General features: G+C 34.0%; 2 protein-coding genes across 6 annotated transcripts; both read right to left on the bottom strand.

Annotated features, from left to right (window-relative positions):
- Positions 1-121: 121 nt before the first annotated feature.
- On the bottom strand, positions 122-4,483 carry LOC121741523. 5 transcript variants are annotated; one of them, XM_042134312.1, is made up of 11 exons: positions 4,226-4,483; positions 3,694-3,789; positions 3,438-3,596; positions 3,096-3,355; positions 2,688-2,888; positions 2,523-2,615; positions 2,121-2,219; positions 1,688-2,014; positions 1,385-1,606; positions 1,241-1,298; positions 122-374 (listed from the first exon to the last, which is right to left on the bottom strand). In XM_042134312.1, the coding sequence occupies exons 2-10, from the start codon at positions 3,782-3,784 to the stop codon at positions 1,281-1,283; spliced, it is 1,470 nt and encodes a 489-aa protein (XP_041990246.1). In that variant the 5' UTR covers positions 3,785-3,789; positions 4,226-4,483; the 3' UTR covers positions 122-374; positions 1,241-1,280. The 5 variants fall into 5 exon arrangements, with proteins under 5 accessions (XP_041990246.1, XP_041990245.1, XP_041990247.1 ...); XM_042134311.1 differs by having other exon boundaries at positions 3,694-3,786; XM_042134313.1 differs by having other exon boundaries at positions 122-362; positions 3,694-3,786.
- Positions 4,484-7,586: 3,103 nt separating this feature from the next.
- Positions 7,587-11,018, bottom strand: LOC121810363. The gene is made up of 4 exons (XM_042211155.1): positions 9,253-11,018; positions 8,480-8,788; positions 8,305-8,404; positions 7,587-8,219 (listed from the first exon to the last, which is right to left on the bottom strand). Exons 1-4 carry the CDS (start codon positions 11,016-11,018, stop codon positions 7,587-7,589), a joined length of 2,808 nt encoding a protein of 935 aa, XP_042067089.1.
- Between the last annotated feature and the right edge of the window lie 1,943 nt (positions 11,019-12,961).

Raw genomic sequence — 12,961 nt, 5'->3', positions numbered from 1 at the left:
TTAATCCTTCAAATACTTAAAATTATATTTGACGTATATATATAGTGTTTATATAATATTCTAGTTTCACTTCCAACATATATAAAATTCATATTAAACTATAATTATTCATCCAACAACATTTCATAAACAACAAATTCCAATAAAACGCCATATTTAAATAACATAAGGTCAAAGTATCTAATGCCAAAATGTAATGCATTTTCAATCTACATACTAAACAATATTAAAAGTGTTGTTCATAATCTACGTAAAATACACAAAAGATACTAGAATTAGTAAAATCCTATCTATCCAGAAGTGCATTGCTTGTTTCTTCAGATATGTTAGCCTCTTAAATCTGTCGAAAGGGCAAACGTTCTCTGCGACACCACCTGAAACATTTGATTTTAAAAATCTGGAGTTATACATAAACAACAATTATATATATGTAATATGTACTAGAAGAATTAAAAAAACTGTAAGAAACAAACTGTTAAAGAATGAAATATAACCAAATGGGAAGAAAAAAACACATATTAGAAAATAGAGGCACAAAACTTTGTAACTGTAACTGTGGTCCCAATTCTAGAATATCATGTTTTTTAGATAATGTCAAAGTATATAAGGCTATGAGCAAGATGCAACAATGTTATAGGAAGATAAAACTTAGCACAAGCAACATCCCTCTAAACTATATGATGTATAAAAATGTGTATTAGAGATATATGATAAGAAACTATATCTACTGGGGAATCTAAAATGATTTACATCCACAAAGCCATATGTATAACATGAGAAGAAAAGTAAAGGTCTAAATAACTACCGATTACCAAATAGTTTGGAAACAATCATTCCAAGCAAACATTTTTGTAGAAACCATAAAGAGTATTTCTCAACTAACAGAACACAGTACATTCATCAGCTCATGAATTATACAGACTATGTTACTATCATATTCCATGGATTCCTCATCTTAAACGACATCAGACCATGCGGACTGGATCTTTCATCACAACTTAAAGGAACTTCTACCATAGCTTAAAGCAACTAAGACTTGACAGGGCAGCAGACAAAACAATGCAACTTACCTTAAGAAGTAGCCATGCTCAGCAGAAAGCCCAAAAGTTTCAAGACCGATAAAACATAAGAGTTGTTGTAAAGTAAAGGTCAAAATAATTCCTAATACAAGTTGCATAATAAAATGCATATACCAAATTAATCATACAAATACTATAATTTATTTAAACTTTCCAAGTACCTGTGGTCCAAGAAGAGAATGTATCAATATTCAATGGTTGTCACATAATGGGTTCCACCTGCATACATAGAGGTGGATATGCACTATGGATCAAACTAAAATACATTTGTAATTATATGTAAGTAAATAATTTATAAAATATACCAAAAAACATGGCCAAGCAATCATACGACCAACTGTCTGGGAAAGCTCTTGCAAGTTGTCGTAGGGTCTGATCAATTGCTCCTTAGGTTCAACCACAACTTTAACATTTATTTCACACCAATTCAATCCTAACATTTTTGTACTTGGATCTATGCTATGAATACATCCTTTGGCAACAATTTTTTTTGTGAAAATGCTTCTCAGAGACACGTATGTACCAACCTCCAAAACATAAAAATTGATTAATCACCATTTTAATATGTACTATATTTTAAAATGGTATGAAAATAAAAGCAAAGCTACCTGATCAATATGAGCTGTTGTAGCATTTACTGAGGAAGGCTTAGAGACTATCACATTTGGCATAGTGTCTGCTTGTGAACCACAAACTCTTTCTTGTGTTGCAAGCCTTGCCTCTAGCCGTTCAATCTTTTCTCGATACTCCACTAGCAAACGGTTTGATGTGCTTTTAGAAGTTTCGTTCCATAAATCTGAAGGACGCACTCCCCTACCCATCATCCTAACATGGCCGGGTCTATCCTTCCCCATAATTTGGGCAAAGATATCATCTGGACCAATTGCATCGTCCGAACCTTCAAGAGATTGATCATTACAATCTTCCATTGCTGACTGTTTACACAATTTAAAAAAGTTAATGCATAAATTTTAAAAAGTTAATGCACGAATTAGATTGCATAATACATTTCATATAACGGACAAATATACCGTCACATACAATTTTGCTAGAGACAGCATCACTTGTGCTTCCATTTGAAGAAACAAAACAAGTTTTGAATAGTTGAACACGAGATGGGCATTGTCCAAGTTCTTTGGTCTAGGAATATGTACATTGTCAAATTACTACTCCCTCCGTTCCGCGGTAGTTGAGTTATTTCATTTTCTGCCTTCGTTTTAGAAAAATGATAATAAATAGTTAAAGTAGATAAAAAGTATAGCAAGAGAGAGAATAAGTTAGATATCTCTCTTGCTTTACTTTTTATCCACTTTAACTATTTATTATAATTTTTCTAAAACGAGGGCAGAAAATGAAATGACTCAACTACCGCGGAACGGAGGGAGTAATATATTGTAAAAAGAATCAGTAAAACATAGGAAAAAGAAATAAAGAAAACATTACCATTTTTGCTTTAACTTGAGCAAACGACTTCTTTCCTGTTCTTTGATTCATTAACTTTTTCTCTCGCGCTTTTTTGTTTCTTTTGCTTGCATTCTAATAGCAAGAGATAAAGGGGAAGTGAATGCATAGTTGAAATGAAATGAGCATTAGAATTGTAGATTAAACCTTTGCATGTTCCGTTCTCCAATAGGCAAGGAGATTGATCCATTGAACTTCCAAAACTCTTTCGTCCCTATCATCTATTAAATGCTCGATAGGTACGTCAGCCCAGTATCTCGTTTTCAAGTAATGCTTCCAGTTTCTCCATTTAAGCCCGATAGATTCCAGAATCCATTTCTCAGCAATGATAGGGACATGGAATCGTAACTACGTTAAACATAGTCAGATAATGTTATATATATGGTATATATATATATATATATATACCGTATATATATATATATATATATATATATATATATGTATATATATATGTATAATCATCAATCATGTAGTAAATGAGAAAGTTAAAAGATAGTCAAAAAGCATAGAAGGGAACGAAAATATCTGACAAAGTTAAATAACATTAACTACCTTTACAATGTCAATCATCTCAGTTTTTCTCTCCTTTGGAATGGCATGCCAACTTTTAATATCTATAGGACAATAATTACCGCTTCTTGCTATCGAACCTAGGAAATGGCAGAGCGTGCTATCCTCACCACCTATAGCTTGACCGAACTCATTATATTCAACATGAATGGGGGGCAAGTTTAGAGGGCGACCCCAAATATTTTTCATATACGTAGGGCCTCTACTTTGCTTTTCAACAATTTCAGCACTAGATGCAATACCTTGAAGAACGACGAGTATAATATGATTAGTCTATTACTTAAAAGATTACACAACTTGTCACAATGTTTGATTTCCCATTACCTTCATCTTCTTGTTGTTCGACGTCAACACTCAAGCTCTCATTCTCCAATGGTGGCACACTTTCATGGCTGTGGTGCGAAGGTGTGACCATGTCCAAAGTTTTTTGATGTAGATTTCTACTATAAACTCTTCTGCCTATTGATGTCTTAGTAGTGAAACCTGTATATCATTATAAAAGAATATACTGAAGTATAGTACACCATTTCGAACAACAAATCCGATTCCATGTTAGAATAATCAGTTCACTGTTTGTTACCTTCACTGGTTTTCAACCTTTGTTGTGAAACATCTGGTTCGTCTTGCAAACGAACACTTTTGCTACACTGCCCCCGTCGTTTAGAAGTCATAACTGCTACATTAGAGTAATAAAGTAAGCATAGACAACATTATTATTGATCATTGTAAGTGGATAACATTCACCATTATTCATAACCGGAAAATGTTGTGGGACTTCAGTATGCATTCTGTTATAAACTCTCAATTGTTCATAATCTGACAGCTTGGCTACTGACACTAGTTTTGCTCATAACGATTTCAAAATAAACCAAACCACTATCAATGAAGTTCCCATGATGCACCCAAAATTGTCAAATTTTTTGTATTCCAAATATAAATAAGCATTATTCTTCCCAGAACAGGGGCTATATATATTAACCAATTTCAATTAATTTCAAGCATTATTTCACCTTCTCAAAGTAATTTCAACGAGAAACCCTACAATCCAACAATGAAAACAGATATTACTCTTGCAAGAATGTCTCCATCAAGATTCAGTAAAGAACACTTACCTTATAATCGAATTAGAAATTTCCGATGTTAGAGAATTAACCTTCAGCTGTTGGTTTTAATTTCGAATTATCTTTGGTCACCAGAGAATGAGTTATTCTTTTCGCTTGGGAATTGTAGAAAGAAATCGTAAATGGGAGTTGTGGAAAGAGTGGACGGTTTTGGTATTTGAGATTTAGCGCTATGATTTGGATGGATTTGGCGCTTGATTTTCAGAGAATGAAGAACGCGGAGGATCCCCTATGTGCTTCAAAACACAGCACAAAATGTTGTGGTACAAAACGCACATATTTAGTTACAAAACGCACATGTTTAATCAATCTCTCTCTTTCTGTTTTTTTCCATATTTTTATAATTAGAGTATTATTTCAAACTCAATTATCCCCAACTTAATGTTAATGAATTGAAATCATCAATTGTATAAAATAATTAAGTACAAAGGTATACAGTAAATGATATATTGTTGAAAATTAATAATGCAGTAGTTACTTAAAAATATAAAAACAAGAATGATATATTGAAAAAAGGAAAAGGAAATATGTGCGTTTTGTACCACAGCATTTTGTGCCGTGTTTTGAAGCATAGTATTTAATACTCCCTCCGTCGTCCATGAAAAGTATGAAAATTTGGTTCGGTACGAGTTTTAATTCATAATTGTTAAAGTAAGAAAGAGTTGGAGTGAAAAAGTAATTAAAGTATGATTAGTGGATAATGGGTCCTAACTTTTTAGAGAGAAGACTTTCCAGAAATTAGAATGTTTATACTTTTCAGGGACAGACTAAAAAAAATTGTCCATACTTTTTAAATACAGAGGGAGTACTATTGTAAAGCTATGTGGTTAATATGTTCTCTTTTTTCTAAATAGAATTCCTAACTTCAAGATTAAGGAGAATCTAGAATGGGTAATTAGGGCTGGCAATTTTTGACACGGCACGATAATCCGACACGAATCCGCACGAAATAATTGGGTTTGGATCAAGTCTTATTGGATACGGGTCATTATTGGGTTGACCCAATAAGAACACGAAAAATTCGGGTCGGGTGCGGGTCGGGTGCGGGTCGGATGCGGGTAACCTGTTAAAAATTAATATTTTATTATTTTATTATTTTTATTTTTTATTAGATTTAATTTAGTAACTTTTACTTAGGAAAATAATAAAAAAATAGATTAGGGTTTAGAAATTAGAATTACCTCCCAAAGCGGTTCGTGTCGCTATCGTGTTGTTATCGTGTCGGGTCGCTATCGTGTTGCTATTGTGTCGCTATCGTGTCGCTATCGTGTTGCTATCGTGTTCAGGTCGATATCGTGTTGCTATCGTGTCGGGTCAACCCAAAGCGGTTCGTGTCGCTATCGTGTTTGGGTCGTGTCCGGGTCGTGTCCGGGTTTGGAGATGGCGGGTCGGATTCGTGTTCGGGTTTGGGGTTTCCTTAACAGGTTGGGTTCGGGTTTGGCCTTATTGGGTTGGGTCGTTATCGGGTCAACCCGATAACGACCCAATCCGCACGATTTGCCACCCCTATGGGTAATAAATGGACTAGAAACAAGATTATGATTGTACGAAATAATAGCTGACCCCATATACTTTATACTTTAAATAACTCCAGTGAAATTCAAGTCAATTTCAAACACGAGTTTTGAAAGTTGACGATTAAATTTGACCACTAGAAATATCAAAATTAAAAATAGTTTAAAAAAATTTATTAGAATCTACACTCTGAACAAAACTTTTAAAATTGTTTACTTTTAATATATTATATTAAGTGGTAAATCTAGAATTGGTATACCGGGACGAAAAACAAGATTATCATTGTACGAAGTAATAGCTTACTCATTTACTTTATACTTTAAACAACTCCAGTAAAATTTACACGAGTTTTGAAAGTTGACGATTAAATTCGACCACTAGAAATATAGAAATTGAAAATAGTTTAAGAACATTTATTAGAATCTACACTATGAATATTTTAAATTTTTTTACTTTAATATGTATTATATTAAGTGGCGAATCTAGAATTGACCAACTAATAGTTGGCACCATTTACTTTATACTTTAAACAATTCCAATGAAATTCAAGTCAATTTTAAACACGAGTTTTGAAAGTTGATGATGAAATTCGATCACAAGAAATATAGAAATTAAAAATAGTTTAAGACATTTATGAGAAACTACACTCTGAGTAAAACTTTGTAATACGTTAACTAGAGTATTATATTAAGTGGCTGCGGATACGACGAAGCAGCAGCGGCTGCGGATACGACGAAGCAGCAGCGGCTGCGGATACGACGAAGCAGCAGCAGCTCTCGACAGTAGGCTGGAAGGTGGCAGCAGATGACAACCCATGCCTTCTGGGTGGGCAGTTCGTGTGGCAACAAAGCTATATATCAGAATCTCATACAAATGCTAATCTAAACACGTGCATTCCAGCTCCATTTCATGCACCATATCAGAAAATCAATCTTATGAATCATATTGTGATCAAACTAACTAGACAGTGTAGCTCAACTGAATCGTGTAAGACCTCAAGTTAACAATGAAACTCATTCATAGTATAAAAATCTCAAATGAGAATGCATTTGCACAAAATTTTCACACCTATCTCAATCAAGACAAACTAAGATTCATAGCAACAGAGACATAGTAACTGACGCCATCCACGATCCAGAATCCAATTATGGGAGCCAAAGTTGCACGACAAATACCAGACAAATTTTAAAGCCCAAAAGTTTCAAGACCGATAAAACATAAGAGTTCTTGTAAGAAATATAGGGAGAGCTGAAATGTGGAGTGAACATTCTTCACTTTGTACCCTTCTTGGCTGCTGCCATGGTGTTGACAACCTCATAATTTCCACATCCAACAGGGACAAGCTTAGCTGTAAAATCATACTAATTTGCATTAATAAACAATTCTAAGAATGTGATATAATACCCAAAAGGATCAAACTTTTCTATAGAATCACAAAATATCTTAATTCAGACACAAACGAAGATTCATAGAAAATAGCTATAGACGGAGGGACCTGGACCAAATTCCTGATAGAAAAATTCTGAGTAATAGGATGCAATCTATCAGTCTATCTCTAATCAATAACCAACAATACACCTCTTCACTCTGATTTATAAGATGCCAAAATTTATATGCTGCAAAACAGAATAAAAACTTGAAAATTAGTTCGATTTTAATAAATGTGTTTATGTGTATGAACACAATGTATAGACATTCAAGAATCAAAAAATCAATGCATATCAATTAATCATGTATCTATTGTCAAAATAAGAAGATATTTCTTTACTCACCATCGTAGTTTCCATACTGAATGTTGTTCGATAACCACCTTCTGATAACATATAAGTCATCAAAATCATTCATTTAAGTCAACCTCTATTCCATCAATGTCTTCACGAACCCAACCAAAGTCATCCGACTCTATACTATCAGCAGGAACACAAATATTACTTTGTAAGTAAGTCTCCACATCGATAATAGGTTCCATGTCATAATGAGCTCGTGCTGCAGCAGAGACAACTACGCTCCATTGTGATTCAGTTGGATCCTCTACATAGAAGACTTGCTCAGCTTGAGATGCAAGAATAAATGGTTCATTATGGCGTATCACATTTGAAAAATTAGCTAATGTAAATCCATCAGCATCTATCTTCAATCGTTTTCCTTTTGACACCCATTCACAATCAAATAACACAACTATATGTCCACAATTGTAATCCAGCTCAACGACATCGGTTAGAATTCCATAATAGTCCAACTCGCTTAAGATTGGATTTTGATCCCTAGTACTTGAAAAACTTGACGTTGTAGCTTTAACACGCACCCCACTATTTTGTGTTTTCTTTGTACACTCCAAATCTTTCGTGTGGAACCGAAAACCATTTACAATATACTTTTTATATTTCACTCCAATTATATTAGGCCCGCGAGCAAGTAACTTCAGAGCTCTTAATGTTGGATTTTCCACATGGACAGTTAACCCTTCAACCTATTGAAAGAAATTAAATCACAATAATATATAGCAACAACACTGCATATTAACCATTACAATCATTGTGAAGCATATAACTTACATATTGAGCAAACCAACCAGCAAACCTTTCACTGTGGATACGTTCCAACTGATGACGTGCAACGTGAGGATGAGATTGTTCAACTACTGCCCAATATTGCCTGAAATAGAACAATTCTTAGTTTTAAAAAAAAGTTCAAAAGCTATAATAAATAGGAATTCACAAAATAACTTACTCAATGTATGGTCTGACAGCCTCACAGTTGAACAATACATATTGATGAGCTTTCTTCAATGTTACGTCATCTAATCTCATTGCAGTTCCTTTTCCAAGAGAACGACCGTTAATCGTAAATACATCTAATCCTATTTTTGTATTATCTGTAATAGTTTCGTTCCTAGATGCTCGATTAAACTTTGACTCCACATAGTCAGCTAAATACAAAGAGCAAAATCTCAAACATTCTTCTGCTAGATATCCTTCAGCAATCGAACCTTCAGGTTTACTTCGATTACGAACATATGATTTCAATGTGCCCAAATATCTAGTTGCAAAAAAAAACAAGTATTAGATTTTCAAATATTTTAAATGGTTCATCATTGAAAAAACATCATTCATTATATACACTATTAAATTTCATAAATATAACTTGCAAATATATATTACCTCTCTATTGGATACATCCAACGGTAGTGAACCGGCCCACCTAGCTTCACTTCTGTAGCCAAATGTACAATCAAATGCACCATTACATCAAAGAAAGATGGTGGAAATATCTTCTCCAATTGGCAAAGTACCACAACAATATCTCTCTCTAAACGAATGATATCAGCAGGACAAATTACTTTACAACATAGTTCTCGAAAGTACTTACTAAGCTGAATCAAAGGTGAACGTACTGTCCTAGAGAGTGTTTTTCGCAATGCTATAGGTAATAATTGTTGCATCATAATATGATAGTCATGACTTTTCAAGCCTAGCAATTTTGGTGGTTTTAACTGAACACACCTTGAGATGTTTGAGGCATAACCATCAGGAACTTTGAGATTTTTCAAAACCTGACAAAATATTGTTCTCTCCTTCTTGCTCATTGTATAAGCTGCCGCAGGTAAATAAACTTTTCCCCGTTCATTAGTAATTGGATGAAGTTCAGGTCTTATTCCCATCTGTTCCAAGTCTTGGCGTGATTTATAATTATCTTTTGATTTACCATCCAAATCCAACAATGTGGCACAGATGCTCTCGCAGACATTTTTTTCAGTATGCATGACATCGAGATTATGACGAACCATATTATCTTTCCAGTATGGCAACTCAAAAAATATACTCTTTTTTTTCCAACTGAAAAGCTTTGGATTATCTTTAACTAGCTTACCATATTTCATAGTAAAGTCTCTCAAGTCATCCATCACCATATCGCCAGATAGTTGTTGCGGTGCTTCTCCAAACTCAACGGTGCCATCGAAGAGTCGTCTATTCTTCCGAAACTCGTGTTCTTTAGGTAGGAATCTTCGATGCCCCATGTAACAATACTTTCCACCATGTTTCAGTCTAATAGAATGTGTTTCTTTGTTACATACCGGACATGCATATTCACCTTGGGTACTCCATCCGGATAAATAGGCATATCCTGGAAAATCACTAATTGTCCATAACAATGAAGCACGTAGCTGAAAATTTTGCTTTTTAGATGCGTCATACGTTTCAACTCCTACTTCCCACAAATCCTTTAGATCAGCAATAAGTGGTTGCAAATAAATATCAATATTTTGTCCAGGAGCTGATGGACCGGGTATCAATAGAGATAACATAAAAGAAGACTCTTTCATGCACATCCATGGAGGAAGGTTATATGGAAACAATATGACAGGCCACGTGCTGTGTGATACACTCATATTTTTGAAGGGATTAATTCCATCTGACGCTAATCCCAATCGAACATTGCGAGATTCCTCAGCAAAATCAGGATGCAAACTATCAAATGTGCTCCATGCTGGGGAATCGGCGGGATGCCTCATATACCCATCCTTCGTACGACTTTCAGCATGCCATCTCATATGGGATGCCGTTTTTGAAGACATGAACAACCTTTGCAACCTTGGTTTGAGTGGAAAATACCACAACACCTTTTGGGCAACCTTTCTTTTCTCACCCGTGGGATCTTTATCAGTAGTACACCATCTAAGCTTATGGCATGTGTCACATGAAGTTTTGTTTTCATTCACCCCCCAGTACAGAGTGCAATCATTCGGACAAGCATCAATTTTCTCATAACCAAGTCCTAGCTTTTTCATTAATTTATCAGCTTCATAATAAGACTTTGGTAGACCAACCATGGCATAAGGAAAAACATCTCTTAGTAAGTCCAATAGCATATCAAATACCTTATTATTTAATCTCCCAAGACACTTTAAATGCAACAAACGGATTATGAATGATAGTTTTGAGAATTTAGCACATCCTTCATATAAAGGCTGGTTTGAATCATCAATCAATCTATAGAACTCTCTTGCTTGCCCATTAGCAATTTCCGAATCCATTTGGGAATTAGTATCGTCTGTATATCCATCTTCATTTGGAACTCCAAAGACATCATGAACTAAACCCTGCATATCATCATCACCTAAAGCCTCTACATTATTTTGTTGGTTTTCACGCCTAGAAGCAAGAATACTAGGAAGTTCTCCATGAGCTATCCAATCCGTGTATCCAGGAATAAATCCATCGACTGTCAAATGTTCATACGCTTCGTCTCTACTCGCAAATGTTGTCATTTGGCAGCGTTTGCATGGACACAATATCTTATCATTTATGCTTGCATTGCGAAAAGCATAATCTAAAAAGTACTGAAGTCCATTTTGGTATTCATCGGTTACTCTTGACTTTGTCATCCAACTTTTATCCATATTAATAAATTCCTACCAAACCTATATATATCATAAATTAATGTAGACAACTTAGTCAATAAGAGAATGAATAGTCATATAAAATGTCAAATAACATGAGATAACAAATTAATTTTGTAATATTAATTGTGCTAAACTCACTAACAATTCCCAGATTGTATTGTTTTAATTGATTTTAAATTATTGGACAAAATCTTTATAAAATATTTATATTGGTTTTAACATTCAAGTCATCAAGTATTTGTTCAAGTCATATTCAATAGTAAAAAAAATGTTCAAATGTAGTTATCTGTATGAGAACAATAAGTGCTTAGCTTAATAATTATGAATTCCATATAAGCAATGTCCAAAAATAAAAATAGCTAGAAACAAGAATATCATAGGTTTTAAACAATTTGAACCAACTACTCCTTGTGAAGGGAACTAACAAATGTAGGTACAAAGGCTCCTTCAAGCAAGGTAACTTAACTAGCTAACATTGAGAGTATGGAATATTTTGCATCTAGACCCACCGGGTGACACAATATTATTGATCATTGAAGCGTATCCGATATTTTATATAAAAACTAAATCCTCATATCCTGAGTACAACCACAAGTATAGAATAAAAGAGCATTTTTCACTTATCCAATAATGAAACTTAGATATTACAATCTGGAAAAACATGGTGAACATAAACATACTCAGTAAGCACAAACTGGAACAACAGGGTGAGCAAGCAAAACCTTAAAGCTCAATCTTATTGTTCATATCATGAATTATTAAAACCTTAAAACTCTTTCAGCAGGACAATAGGCATTGACAATGCAAAATAGAAAATCATATAAGCAAAAGTAAGAGAGTCAATAATTACAAATCACTATGGAATTTGGGAGCCAAAAATCGAACTTGCTGTTAAAACAGTAATATGAATGCTCTTCAGTTCAATCCAAAATATCCAATGCAATCTTTAATTATTACGGAAATTCTTTTAAAAAAGGCTATAAAACCAAAATTAATTAAGAATGCGAGATGATGATGATGAGCTGACCTGAGAGAGAAGACAAAGCACGACAGTGGTGTGGTGGCACGACAACCCTTCGTCCGAGATAGAGCACACAAGAACAGAGAGATTGAATTCTTTCGACTCAAATAGCATTGGCAGATGTGGAGAACGATAGAGCAGTAGGGGAGAGAAAGACAAGAACGGTGGGGTTGATGAAGAGAGCAGATTCTGTTAATTTAGAACGGTGGAGTTGAAGAGAAAGACAAGAACGATGGAGTTGATTCTGTTAATTTAGCATAAATTTGGGATTCTGTTTTGGGCCTTTAGGCTTCATACTATAATTTTGCCAATTTGCTATGACACCTAATATATAATTAAAATAACAAAAGCCGTAAATATTGACAATTTGATTTGCTAATGCGTGTACTTTGTCAATTTGCTAATGCGGTACTTTATTTTACTTACATAATTTTTTAATAAGACTAGTTTTTAATAATTACGCATGAAAACTTTTATAATAATAGAATTGAAAGAAACTTGATAGTGTAAATACAGAAGTCTTATTTTGGCATTTATTTAATTATGTAGTATTAGTATTGAATATAAATGCAGCAAAAGGATGGTGTGGTGATAAAATATCTTGGTTGACATCTTTTACAAAGTGCCATAAGATGAATGTAAGGATAGCCCAATTTTCTAGTAGTGAATTGACTCTTAATCACCTAATTAAAATGTAATAACCACAATTAATTGACTCTTAATTACCTTATATACAAATGAAGATTGTAAGAAGGCTTGAATATGTGAAAATTTATTATTTTCTCAT

Source organism: Salvia splendens, chromosome 7 (assembly GCF_004379255.2).
Source record: "Salvia splendens isolate huo1 chromosome 7, SspV2, whole genome shotgun sequence".
NCBI classification, from domain to species: Eukaryota; Viridiplantae; Streptophyta; class Magnoliopsida; order Lamiales; family Lamiaceae; genus Salvia; species Salvia splendens.
The sequence above is the reverse complement of the archived record's forward strand: the minus strand, read 5'-3'. Positions and strand labels throughout refer to the sequence as shown.

Excerpts from the sequence above, each read along its gene's own strand:
- LOC121741523 (XM_042134312.1), bottom strand. The coding sequence starts at position 3,784 with ATGACTTCTAAACGACGGGGGCAGTGTAGCAAAAGTGTTCGTTTGCAA. Across the intron at positions 3,356-3,437 it reads CGAACAACAAGAAGATGAAG|GTATTGCATCTAGTGCTGAA; the intron begins GTAATGGGAAAT and ends TCGTTCTTCAAG. Across the intron at positions 2,220-2,522 it reads CTCAAGTTAAAGCAAAAATG|ACCAAAGAACTTGGACAATG; the intron begins GTAATGTTTTCT and ends ACATATTCCTAG.
- LOC121810363 (XM_042211155.1), bottom strand. The coding sequence starts at position 11,018 with ATGACAACATTTGCGAGTAGAGACGAAGCGTATGAACATTTGACAGTC. Across the intron at positions 8,405-8,479 it reads GCTGTCAGACCATACATTGA|GCAATATTGGGCAGTAGTTG; the intron begins GTAAGTTATTTT and ends GTTCTATTTCAG. Across the intron at positions 8,220-8,304 it reads CTGGTTGGTTTGCTCAATAT|GTTGAAGGGTTAACTGTCCA; the intron begins GTAAGTTATATG and ends TTCTTTCAATAG.